General features: G+C 46.1%; 1 protein-coding gene and 1 pseudogene across 7 annotated transcripts; one reads left to right on the top strand and one right to left on the bottom strand.

Moving 5' to 3' along the window:
• Nucleotides 1–1,107: 1,107 nt before the first annotated feature.
• On the bottom strand, nt 1,108–3,069 carry LOC129552007 (sulfate transporter pseudogene; annotated as a pseudogene).
• A 2,069-nt stretch (nt 3,070–5,138) lies between these two features.
• Nucleotides 5,139–12,398, top strand: LOC129552771 (GTPase IMAP family member 4-like). Of its 7 annotated transcripts, none has more exons than XM_088834728.1 (4): nt 5,139–5,260; nt 5,549–5,682; nt 7,932–7,985; nt 10,692–12,398. In XM_088834728.1, the coding sequence occupies exons 2-4, from the start codon at nt 5,604–5,606 to the stop codon at nt 11,609–11,611; spliced, it is 1,053 nt and encodes a 350-aa protein (XP_088690854.1). In that variant the 5' UTR covers nt 5,139–5,260; nt 5,549–5,603; the 3' UTR covers nt 11,612–12,398. The 7 variants fall into 7 exon arrangements, with proteins under 7 accessions (XP_088690854.1, XP_055277493.2, XP_055277494.2 ...); XM_055421518.2 differs by having other exon boundaries at nt 5,549–5,697; XM_055421519.2 differs by lacking the exon at nt 5,549–5,682 and having other exon boundaries at nt 5,165–5,260.
• Nucleotides 12,399–12,812: the final 414 nt, after the last annotated feature.

Genomic DNA, 12,812 nt, shown 5'->3' with positions numbered 1-12,812 from the left:
TATTTAATTCCATATGTGCAAGAAAGCTGAAAACCTCGGTAGTTTCTTCTTTTTGATTCTGCCTAACTAAAAGCTCTGCTGCGTTTGTGTATGGATGATGGCCATCAGCTTCAAAGGAACAGTTTTGTCCAGCCAAAAGGCCAAAATCTTCAGGTGGTGACAATTTCCAGGTCCATGGTACAAAATGCTGCACACGTGAAATTTTAAACAATTGCCTAAACAGTATTCCTCTTCCTCCCTTCCATCTACTTTCTCAGTCACTGGAAAAGCTCAGACCATTGGGAACATACATATCTTTCAAATTTTGAGAATCTTCCGCAAAAGTCATGCTTCACATACACTGAAAAGAGATTTTCATCTTCATTTCTCCAGCACTCTCCCTGGACCAGGGAGTCCCTCACAGAGGGATTGCACTGAGCCAGCAGAACCTGGATGCCAACGGCTTCATGAACCCTGAGAACGTCTCTCATCATGTGGATCCCTGCTGGACCTAAAAGCTGTGTTGCACTGCAGTCAGTCACGAAGGTGTGGGACTCTAAGGAATCATGGGAAAGTCGCACTGAAACTTCATCCTGGATTCCACTGGGAGCGGCTGTTTCCCTTTTGATCTTTTTCTTGGCTACCTTCTTCTGAGCTGCCTATGAGATGATTGGATGGCATCACTGACTCAATGGACATGAGTTTCAGCAAGCTCCGGGAGTTGGTAATGGACAGGGAGGCCTGGCGGGCTGCCATCCATGGGGACGCAAAGAGTCAGATGAGACTGAGCGACTGAACTGAACTGAACATACTAAGACTGGATTGAGAGGGCCTTTTTTATAAAGAAGATTTAAAATATTCTCTGTTCATGTCATAGAGTGGATTCAAAGAGGACAACCCTGATGGCTGACTGAGCCTGGCAGTTCTTGTAGGCAGACAAGGATTCAAAGATTTCAAACTCTTTTGCTGGGCCAAGCAATGAAGTCTTTGGCTTCTGAGTGTAGAGGGTGAGCCAAAACATAGAAAAACCAACCCCAATAAGCAGACTTATTTCAGTACTTATTTCAGAGGACAGCACAGTACCAAACCAGATAACTGTATCCATTTGGCTAATCCTCCACATCATTCATGGAATTCTCTAGGCCAGGATACTGCAGTGGGTAGCTGTTCCCTTCAGGAAATCTTCCCAACCCAGGGATTGAACAGGAGCCTCCTGCATCACAGGTGGATTCTTTACCAGCTGAGCTACCAGGAAAGCCCCACATCTTGAGCAGATTCTTAAATTTACATAGGGCTTCCCAGAGATTCGGAGAAGGCAATGGCAAGCCACTCCAGTACTCTTGCCTAGAAAATCCCATGGATGGAGGAGCCTGGTAGGCTGCAGTCCATGGGGTCACTCAGTCGGACACAACTGAGCAACTTCACTTTCACTTTTCACTTTCACACATTGGAGAAGGAAATGGCAACCCACTCCAGTGTTCTTGCCTGGAGAATCCCAGGGGCGGGGGAGCCTGGTGGGCTTCCGTCAATGGGGTCGCACAGAGTCGGACACGACTGAAGTGACTTACCTGCTCCCAGAGATTTGGCTTTCCAGGTGGTGCTAGTGGTAAAGAGCCCACCTGCCAATGCAGGAGACTTACAAGACACGGGTTGTCTCCCTGGGTCAGGAAGATCCCCTGGAGGAGGGCATGGCAACCCACTCCGCTATTCTTGCCTGGAGACGTCCCATGGACAGAGGAGCCTGGTGGGCTATAGTTCATGGGGTCACAGAGAGTGGGACAAGACTGAGCATGACACTTTCACTTTCAGTGATGAATAATCCCCGCCATTACTCCAATGGAGTCTGAGTCCAGGGAGATACTTGGTCTGAGATGTAACAGCTGTGAAGGAGGCACAGGTGACAAATCCACTCAGCAAGGCATCTGAGAGATAGACTGAAACAAAGCTCACTTGACAGAGCCCATTGCTGCCTGATAAACTCCAACCTTCAAGGTTACCGTACTGTCAACTATAATGTCATAGCTACTTGTGTTATGTATCTTGCCTGATGTCTGGCTTAACAGTGTGCTCCCATCTGAACCATTCCCAAGGAAGGAGCAACATGGGCAGCATCATAACCATCTCCGTACAGTTCTCATTCAACTACAGCTGACTGATCATAAGGCACAACATTCCAAAAATGCCCACAGAGTGGTGATGGGAGGTCCCCAATAGGAAATAATCGAAGCCAGCAAAGGACGATGTGTGTAGACCATCAATATGTTCCTGGCCAGCCAAGAGAGAATAAGCAGTGGGCTGGAGCACCAACAAGATGCCCACAATCAAGCCAGACATCACATCTCCTAAAATATTTTCCTCCAGATTACATTTTGGGAGCCACTGCAAAACAGGAAGAAAACCAAAAATGGTATTTTGTAGTTTGGTTGGATGGCACTGGCAACTCTATTTTTTTTGTAGCAAATTGCCTGAAGTTTAGTATCTGGTTTCTCTTAGGCTCCAAGTGGACCCTAGGATAAGGTCTGCGTCTCAAATTGCTGAAAGCTGTTACATGATTCCTCTTCATGCTCCAGAGGGATCCTACATGGAGAACTGTATTGGTTATTTCCTTTAACGGAGTCCTTGGATGAAAGATTATCTTGCTTTTTATTTTTCAAAGACATTTCTGGAGATAGATGTTCCAGCCTCTCTGAGCAAGAAATCAGATTGGAGAATTCACACAGGAGCTCTTCATTTCTCAATGCAACTGGTCCAAACTCTCTTCTCAGATTCTACCTTCAGGCCAAGATAATTTGAGTGCATTCCTTCTACTTTGCAATAGCTCTCTGTGATTTCTGGCTCAAGAGACTTTTCCAAACCACTTGAGTCTGGGCCACCCCCACACAACCTGGCTTCAAGACACATCTTCCACCATGGCGGGACTGAGGGGATTGTGTGGTGTGGGCAGAGGCAGCCCACCTCCAGCACAGCGTACCATTAACTTACTGACCCCCTGCCCACCCATTGCCTGGCCCCTGGAAGAGGAGGGCCCAGCCAGGCAGGACAGGGGAGTGGCACGCAGGCACCCTCTGGGAGGTGCAGAAGGAGACTCTAGAGTGAAAGCCCAGCATGGTTTGTTAATATTTTGTTGAGGATTTTTGCATATATGTTCATCAGTGATATTAGCCTATACTTTTCTTTTTTGTGTTATCTTTTCTGATTTTGAATCAGAGTGATGCTGGCCTCATACAATGAGTTCGGAAGTAGTTCTTCCTCTGCAATCTTTTGAAGTCATTCTAGAAGGATAGCTGTTAACATTTTCATAAATGTTTGGTAGAATTCACTTGTGAATCCATCTGGTCCTGGACTTTGTTTCTTGGTCTGAATAACACATTCAGTTTCATGATTAGTTATTGTGAAAGTGAAAGTTGCTCGGTTGTGTCCGAGTCTTTGTGAACCCATGGACTATACAGTCCATGGAATTCTCCAGGCCAGAATACTGGAGTGGGTAGCCATTTCCTTCTCCAGGGGATCTTCTTGACCCGGGTCTCCTGCATTGCAGGTGGATTCTTTGCCAGTATCCCCACCTGTCAATTGGGAGACCGGGTTACATTCCCCAATGGGGAGACTATAGAACTGGTTTTTGGCCTATTCATATATTTGATTTTTCCTGGCTCACTGTTGGGAGATTGTACCTTTCTAAGAATTTATCCCCTTCTTCTATGTTGTTCATTTTATTGGCAAGATTGTTTTGGCTGCTCAGGGTCATTTGTGTTCCCATACAAATAGTAAACTTTTGTGTTCTAATTCCATGAGAAATGCCATTGGTTATTTGATAGAAATTGCATTGAGCCTGTAGATTACTTTGGATAGTATAGAACAATATCGTGGCAGGCCTTTTCACAATATTGATTCTTCCAATCCGAGAACGTATAGATATATATACACAGTTGCTTCCTGCCTCTCTGGGCGGCTCTCCAAGATCAGCAAGTGGGTCTCCCTCAGGCTCCTGTCATATCACTGCTTATGCGCTGGGTCTCAGAGCATGAGAGATTTTGTCCGTGCCCTTGAAGAGTGGGGTCTCTTTCCACACCTTCTCGCTCTCCCATGGGGAAGCCCTGTAGCCTTCAAAGTCGCATGTTTTGAGGCTTCTCAGGTGGCTCAGTTGTAAAGAAGCTGCCTGCAATGCAGAACACGTGCGTTCAATCCCTGGATCAGGAAGATCCCCCAGAGGAGGGAATGGTTACCCGCTCCAGGATTCTTGCCTGGAGAATCCCATGGACAGAGGAGCCTGCAGGCTACAGTCCATGGGGTCACAAAGAGGAGACACAACTTAGTAATGACATAACAAAGTCAGTTTTTTGGGGGGGCTCACCGTCCTAGTGCAGGACCGCTCCCCCCGGGAAGCCTGAAGTGGGGCCAATCCCTTGCTCCTTGGGGAAAACCTCTGTCGTGATTATCTTCCTATTTCCAGTCGCCTACCTAGGGATGTGGGTCTTGACCTTACTTCCTTCTGTCTTGTTGTGCTTCCTTCCTTTTACCTTTCAGTTCAGTTCAGTTCAGTCGCTCAGTCGTGTCCGACTCTTTGCGACCCCATGAATCACAGCACGCCAGGCCTCCCTGTCCATCACCAACTCCCGGAGTTCACTCAAACTCATGTCCATTGAGTCGGTGATGCCATCCAGCCATCTCATTCTCTGTCGTCCCCGTCTCCTCCCACCCCTAATCCCTCCCAGCATCAGACTCTTTTCCAGTGAGTCAACTCGTCATAGTTGCTTTCTAGATACTTGTGGTTCTGGCGTGCCCATAAGAGGAGTTGAGCTCAGGGTCTTCCAACCCTGCCATCTTGGCCACACTCTGAGCGTCAGCACTCTGGTTTTGACCCAGCAGTTTTTTCTCATCTTTCACAGCATGACCCATCTTGTTTCCCTCCCTTTTGTAATCTCTGCATGGCCTAGTTTGGTAGCGACTAGGCAGGTGTGGCCATTCAACTGTAACTTTCAATTAAACAATTTGGAATAAAATTTAAAATTCAGTTCTTCAATTATACTTCTTGCATTTCATGAGCTCAATAGCCCACATGGCTCAGGGCAACAGTACAGAATCACACAAAACGGTTTCATCTTTGCAAAGAATTCTAACTCTCCTAGATGATCACAGGGGCAGCAGGTCTTTTGGGTGAGTTTGGATGACTCCTCCCTCACTTCCTGTCTCCTCCTGCTCCTCCCTTTAATAGCTTTGCGTCACCTCCTGGTTCAGCCTTGTCTTCAAAGTAAGAGAAGGGAGCAGGCCCTGGATTTTCTAGGTAAGGGAAGAGGTGTGTTTGTGGGGGTGAGAGGGAGGGAGGGAAATGTATGATTTGATGGAGGGGGACTTCTCCCCAGATCTATATCTTAAACTTCCTGCAAACTTGCTCTCAGAATATATTTCTCATTGGGTTTCTGTTTCCTGTTTTTGATTATTTTAGGCTGTAATCTGTTTTGAAGGCTGAGCCCTACAAATTGATGCCTCTTTCCATGGTGTCAGCTCAGAGAATACTTGTAAAAACAAATGAGTCCTCTCACCATTCATAGAATTTATAAGAAACTTGCAGTTTTCAGGATTACCATTGACCAAGCAGACAGAATTCGTTCTGTGGGAAGCTGGTGATGAGAAGAGCTGGAGGAGATGTAAGAGGCCCAGCTCAGCACTTCCCCTGTTGCAAAGCCGGCACGCAGAGCAGGACCAGTGAGTCTGTTCCCAGTTAAGTCTCTGCTCAGAGCTGCCCCTTTGGACCTGCCTCCTCAGGGACAGTCTCTTGCTGGGCCTCACCCTGAGTTGGGGAAGAGAAGCTTTTAGAAGACAGGAGGAGGGAGACGCCAACCCACGTAACTGTCTACCATTCAGGAGAAGCAGGGGACCAACGGACGCTTGTTCCTTAGACAGCAGGAGGGGAATTCAGCCATCCAGTGTCGGTGTGTAGAGAAGGTCAGTCCTCTGGCTTTATATCTGAACTGGGACCAATGGAACAGCATTAAAGGATGCTGAGGACAGAGACCACAGACTGGACAGCAGACCTTAAGAAATAACACAAACCTTGTGCGTTCCTATTTCTGGTACCTTACTCCTTCTCCTAACACCCACAACCAACATCAACTTTATGAACAAAGCCTATTCTCTAAAATTCAGTGATTTCAGTTCCCATTTTATAAGAAGCTGTTTCCTACTTTTATTACTAATATACTTTCAAAAGAAAGCATTTCACATTTGTATTCCTATCAGATGATTCTGTCTTTAGCAAATAGCATTTTCAGCCTGTTCTAGTTAAAATCTGCTCTGCTAAGAATTCTTCAAATGGTTTTCTCCATTGCCCAACCTTAGTGGGTAGTGATAAAAGAAGGCATCTAAAATGTAATGCCATGTTTCAAAAGCAATGTGCTTTTAATAAGGGAAAGATAAGTTTTTTCACAGCCAGATGCAAGCGAGACATAAAGCTCAATCACAGAGGAAGCAGGAAACAGTGGGGCTTTTTAATCAATTCATTTATTGAACAAATATTTTTTGAGATTCATACTTTGTCCAACACTGTGCTTTTTTCCTCGGGAATAAGGGGATATGCAAGACAGACGGTTCACCATTACAAAGCTAGCAGTCTACAAGGAGACAGTAAAAAAAATCAAACCACTTCCTATCGTGTATGTATTCTATAGAAACTCTTGAGTGTAGTTAGAACAAACTCCACACCAAACCTGTCTTGTTGGTTGATGATCTGGATGGAGAGACCTCCTCTGGAGAAAAAACAAAATAGTGAGGCCTGAGGGCTGAACAGAAACCAGTTGGCCATTGGGTGGGGGTGGAAGTACTCCAGAGAGGGGGAAGTGCTTCTCAAAGGTCTAGGAGCTGGGGGGAGCTTAGAGGATTCAGGGGAGGAGGCCAGTATGATTAAAGCTTTTTGAGAGAGAGAGAGGGAGAAATTGATCGTGCAAGGCCTTTGGGACCATTCCAAGGGCTTTCAACTATTTGAAAAATAAAAAAACAAAAGCAATCCATTATAAAATCTAAATGAGAAAAAAAAACAAATATCAAAAAGGTGTCTGACTATGTATAGAGAGTAACATGGAAATATACATTAACATATGTAAAATAGGTAGCCGATGGGAATTTGCTGTATGACTCAGGAACCCCAAAGCGGGGCTCGGTAACCTAGAGGGGCGGGATGTGGAGGGAGGTGGGGGGGATGTTCAGGTGGGAGCGAGCATGGGTAAACCTTTGACTGATTCATGTTGATGTTTGGTAGAAACCAACAAATACTGTAAAGCAATTACCCTTCGATTTATAAATTTTATAAAGGCATCTGACTATTGAGTAGAGGAGGCATTGAACATACACTATCATTTGGGAGCCTACTACACTGCAATCAAATGATAGGGTTGGACTCACATGGAGGTGGGGAGAAATGGATAATTTTTCATTTGGGGAACTAAAATCTATAGGATTTGGTGATGGACTGTGAGCAAGTGAGGAAAGAAATATTTTAGAGATGACCCCAAGATTCTGCTTGAGCCGTTTCGTGATGCCACTTACTGAAATGCGAACCAGGCTGGGATAGAGGTCAGGGTTTCATTTTGTCCAAATCGGTTTGAGATGCCCACAAAATTGCCAAATGGAGAATCTGAATGGGATAGAAAAGCTTGGCACTCTGGGAAGGGTCCAGGCTGCAGACGACATACAAACGGCATTCAGAGCAATAATTCATGAGTAGAGGAGGGAAGGGCACCCGGACCCCGAGCCAAGGAAGCACCTGAAGCCCGCACACTGTGTAAAGCAGAACGACAGTCTGAAAATGGGACTGAAAGCAGAATTCAGAAGTATCGAGAAACAGAGGCGAGAGCGAGTAGCAAGTTTATGAAAAAAGAGAAAGTGTTTACAGGAGGATGATGTTTCCGGTTTATTCTGCATTTCCCTGACATAACAGAGTTCTGTCTCTTTATTCCCAGGAATCCAAACCACAATGGCAGCCCGGTACCTCAGCGAACCCAGGACCAGCCACGGTGAGAGGCTGCTTGGGGAGGGCAGCCAGGCTTGCGGGGGAGGGCTGGGACTCTCCTGCCCTGTCATCCAGCCAAGCTGTGCAAGAGCAAAGCGTGTGCAACCTCGCTTCTCAGTTTCCCTTCCGTTGCTCTGCTCTCCCGGTCTCTCCACCCTCTCTGCGTCCTCCTTGCGATGGAGCTTGACAGCGAGCAGGAGGCGACTTCCAACACCCTGACTGCTCCCGGGCGTGGTGGGGGTTCCTATTCGCTGCTTCCTGCCCTGTGGGCACCCCGGATCAGGGGTTGTGCCTCCCAGGTGGTTTCTCTGCCCCTCTCTTCAGCCCGAGAGGACGGGGAAGGAGGAACGTTGGGGTGATCAATGCCTCATTCAGGCCCCTGATTTCCCTGCTCCCAGTGGCCTCACTCTAAGCAACAGACTCAACAGACTGAACACTCCGTTTCTCATATAACCCTCCCTCTACCCCTTTATCCTAGGAATAGATTCTATCATTTGAGCTTTTGCTGGTTTAGCAAATCACCCTTCAATTTAGGAACCTAAAACAGCAACCGTTTAGGTGGCTCTTAATTTTGAGGGTCACTTGGGCCGTGCTTGGGTCTGGACCAACCTGGCTAATCTCAGCCAGCCTGACTCATGTGTGGGTGCTCAGCTGGTGGTTCAGGACACAACGCAATAATCCTGGATAGCCTCACAGGCATGTCTGGTGGTCAGCAAGCTCTGGGTCGGCCAGGCAGACAGGGATAACAGGACCTTGTGCCCCTCATCAAGTAGGCTAATCCAGGGCAGTTGTAGGGTTCCAAAAATCAAAAGAGAAGGCAAAGCACAAGGTGTCAGCGCTTTTGGATTCTCTGCTTAACCGTGTTTTCATGATCCTATGATCCAAAGCAAGTCACATGGCCCAGTCAGACTGAACGGTTGGAGAAACAGACTCAGCATCTTGATGAGAGGAGCTGAGAATCCACCTTCCCAAGAGGCACGAGTGCCGGGATGGACTCCTTCGTGGCTATGGCTGCCATCTTCAGAGGTTGCCATCCATTCGTTATCAGCATTGGCCAATGGTTGCGGTGTTGGCACTGGCCTTGGTGCTTTTTACTGCTGGGCCATGAATTTCTTACAGCCTGTCTCTAAGGACCAATGCCCTGGGATCTCCTTAGGTTGGAGCTTCTATTGTGAGGCCAACTATTAAGAATACTCTGTATTCTTATGTACATTTTTTCTTTGATAATCTTAGCCGTCCCATATCCAGTGTTTGCAGCACTGGGAAATTTTCTTCTTTTATCCCAGGATTCTGGTTCTCAAATGGGGAAAACTCTGCCTTAGGGATTCAGGGAGTAGCAAACACTTCTTCAGAAAGTGTGTGGGAGATGGAGATTAACTACAGATTTTGTGGACGTCACAGGAGGGGTTTCTGCAAGTTCCTGGTTCTGTTTGATTGATATTTTTTTAAGCTTAGCCCACCTCACAGGATAGACTGAAAGGGACAAAGTGGAAGTGGAGACACCTGTTAGGAGACAGCAGAGGAAGGGGTGGTGACGGAATCTGGACTGGAATGATGATCTGCCAAACAGAGACAGGTGAACAGGTTTGGAGCCAAGAGAACTTCCTGATGGGTTGAGTCTAGAAGGTAGGGGAAAGAGGGGAGTCAAGCATGACTCTTAGCTTTCTAGTCTAAGGACCCGGGGGAATGGTGGTGGCTCTGCAAATAAACTGGAGTTGGTAACAGTGTCTAAAATGTTGTACGTGGGATCATGTAGGCATTGTCTCCATCAGAAATGGGTAGATATAACACAGGATTCCTCATGCAGGTCTGATTCCCGACAAGGTCTGCCTTCTCGGAAAAACAGGCTTTCACATGTGATTGTAAATTGCCTTCCCTCTGATCCTGGGTCTATGCCTGAAAAATCCAGAGGCCTTTGACTTTATAGACACATTTCAGAGATGCGCTGCTGCTGCTGCTGCTGCTAAGTCACTTCAGTCGTGTCCAACCCTGTGTGACCCTATAGACGGAAGCCCACCAGGCTCCCCTGTCCCTGGGATTCTCCAGGCAAGAACACTGGAGTGGGTTGCCATTTCCTTCTCCGTGCAGAGACTAGCTGAATACAAACACAGAAAGATGATTTGGTGTTTAAATTCAGGTTTCAATTGCTGTGCTCTACTGCTCTGATATTAACTTTCAACTTTCCTGGGAAGTCGAATATGCACAATTTTGTGTTAGCTCCTATCTTATGAAGAACAGCTACTGGTAGCAACTCAGGGTCCTCTTCTTAATCACATTGTTTCCTCCTCTATGAGCTGTTCACTTCCACAAGGTCAGAGCAAGAAGCTGAAAGGGATCCTGAAAAATATCTGTTGTTATTGTGGTTCAGTTGCTAAGTCATGCCCATGGAGTGCAGCCTGCCAGGTTCCTCTGTCCTCCACTCTCTCCTGGAGTTTGCTCAAATTCATGTCCATTGATTTGGTGATGCTGTCTAGCCGTTTTATCCTCTGCCACCCCCTTCTCCTTTTGCCTTCAACCTTTCCCAGCATCAGAATCTTTTCCAGTGAGTCTGCTCTTTGCATCAGGTAGCCAAAGCATTGGAGCTTCAGCTTCAGCATCAGTCCTTCCAATGAATATTCAGGGTTGAATATTTATTCAGTGGGCGGGAGCCTTGCAGGGGAGACAGTTGAAGTTCATTCTAAAACTGGGACTTTTGTTTCCTGATGTCCAGGGCTTGCAAACCCCGGAGATTCCCAGCTGAGACTTGTCTTAGTGGGTAAGACTGGGGCAGGGAAAAGCGCAACAGGAAACAGCATCCTCGGAGAGAACGTGTTTCCGTCTGGTTTTTCGGCTGTATCCATCACCAAGCACTGTGAGAAAGGAAGCAGCACCTGGAAGGGGAGAGAAGTTGTCGTCGTGGACACACCTGGCCTCTTTGACACGGAGGCCACAGATGCTGAGACTGTCAAGGAGATTACCCGCTGCATGGTGCTGACCTCCCCGGGGCCTCACGCTCTGCTCCTGGTCATCCCACTGGGCCGTTACACGCCCGAAGACCAGAAAGCCACAGAGAAGACCCTGACGATGTTTGGAGAGAGAGCCAGGGAACACATGATTGTCTTATTCACCCGGAAAGATGACTTAGAAGGCATGGATTTCCATGATTACTTGAAGCATGCTCCTAGCGCCATCCAAGAGCTGATCCGCAAGTTCAGAGATCGCTACTGTGTTTTCAACAACAAGGCCACAGGAGCTGAGCAGGAGAACCAGAGGGAGCAGCTGCTGGCCCTGGTCCAGGATGTGGTGGACAAGTGTGATGGGAGATACTACACGAATAGCCTGTATCGGAAGGCCGAGGAGGAGATTCAGAAAAAAACCCAAGTGTTACAAGAAAATTACAGAGCAGAGCTCGAGAGAGCAAAAGCTCAGATAAAACAGGAGTTCGAAGAGGAAATCAGAAAGCTGAAGGATGAACTAGAACAGCAAAAGTGGAAGGTGGAAATGGAAAGGCAGTTGGCAGAAAGGGAAGCGTACTGGGTTTCAAGGCAGCAAACAGCCAGAGATGATGTTTTGAGTCAGAATAAGATACTTGAAATCATCTTTATGTTGTTAGAGTTTGTTTCCCTTGTCTTCTCTCTGTTTGAGGATTAAACTTCATGAAAATCTGTTTATATTTCCTACATATTTTCGGGTGGTTCCTCTCCATGTAACTCAGAGCATTCTCCTTTTTCTCTGAGACTCTTAGGGCTAAGGAGAGTAAAGTTCACAATTGTGTTTGATTGATTTAACAGGGAAGGGATAAATTCTCAACTTGTGAAACTCCAAAGCAGCAAGTATCGATGCTCCCTAATCTGTGAATTCTTTCTCAGAGACACCAAGACAGGGAATGCAGGAGACCAAAGAAGATGACCCCGAGCTTTCTCTATTTATCCCTAGAAAAAAATTTCTCCTCTAGATTCTTTCTATATTGGTAGGTGATCTTCCCCTACAGCTTTTCCTCACTTATTTTGTCTTTATATGGCGCTGATCATCTTACCCTTATAGTTTATTAGAAAGATCAAGTCTTTCCATTATTTATACTTACAGAAGGAGATACTGGTAGAAATCTTTCTAGATGAATGGAAATTTGTTCACTTATAATTTTACTGAAGGCCTCAAATTGTTCCTTATCAACTGACCATTACGGACAAAGAGTTCTCTGGCAAATAGATCTTTCAGAACTCAACTACCTGAAATGCCAAACGTGCCAAAAGATATTCAACAAATAAGAGAATAATGCTTGGTGTATTCAGATGTATCTGTAGGAAATCTTTGACCAACAACAACCAGTTGGCTGAATAACCAGTTCTCTCTCTCCTTTTCCTGTGAAACTAACAGCTGCCCCATGCAGATGAATTGTTTGCTTATTGTTATTTTAATAAAACTTTTTGTCCTCTCATATTTGTGAAAATTGGAATGTGTGTTGTTTTTGTTTTTTTGTTTTTTGAAAAGCACCACTACTCCTTCTAAGAACACAGGGATGAATTTCAGTTTTTTGTAAAAGTTCAAGATGATTCTGGTGTTGACTTGGTCCACCCTCCAGACATCTCCCCTCCCCTTTTTCCCCCGGAAAGTTTGAGCCACATTCTCCAACCCTCTGTCAGTCAAAGTCTACATTCTCCTTGGATTCATCCATTATGTATTGGTAGAAATTATGTGTAACCAAGGTTTCTGAGACCTTTGTGGCTTTCCTGCTGCAAAAATTCTTTTAACTCTATGGATAAAAATAGAGACATCCCTGTCCCTTTTCTCCTCTTCCAATGGGTCCTCTTCACCTAGTAATGTGTAGGCTTTCCCCAAGCTCATTTCCATG

This window comes from Moschus berezovskii, chromosome 3 (assembly GCF_049115385.1).
Source record: "Moschus berezovskii isolate FMDL1 chromosome 3, NW_MosBer_1.0, whole genome shotgun sequence".
NCBI lineage: Eukaryota > Metazoa > Chordata > Mammalia > Artiodactyla > Moschidae > Moschus > Moschus berezovskii.
The sequence above is the reverse complement of the archived record's forward strand: the minus strand, read 5'-3'. Positions and strand labels throughout refer to the sequence as shown.

Excerpts from the sequence above, each read along its gene's own strand:
- LOC129552771 (XM_055421518.2), top strand. The coding sequence starts at position 5,604 with ATGAGAAGAGCTGGAGGAGATGTAAGAGGCCCAGCTCAGCACTTCCCC. Across the intron at positions 5,698-7,931 it reads GACCAGTGAGTCTGTTCCCA|GAATCCAAACCACAATGGCA; the intron begins GTTAAGTCTCTG and ends CTTTATTCCCAG. Across the intron at positions 7,986-10,691 it reads CGAACCCAGGACCAGCCACG|GGCTTGCAAACCCCGGAGAT; the intron begins GTGAGAGGCTGC and ends CCTGATGTCCAG.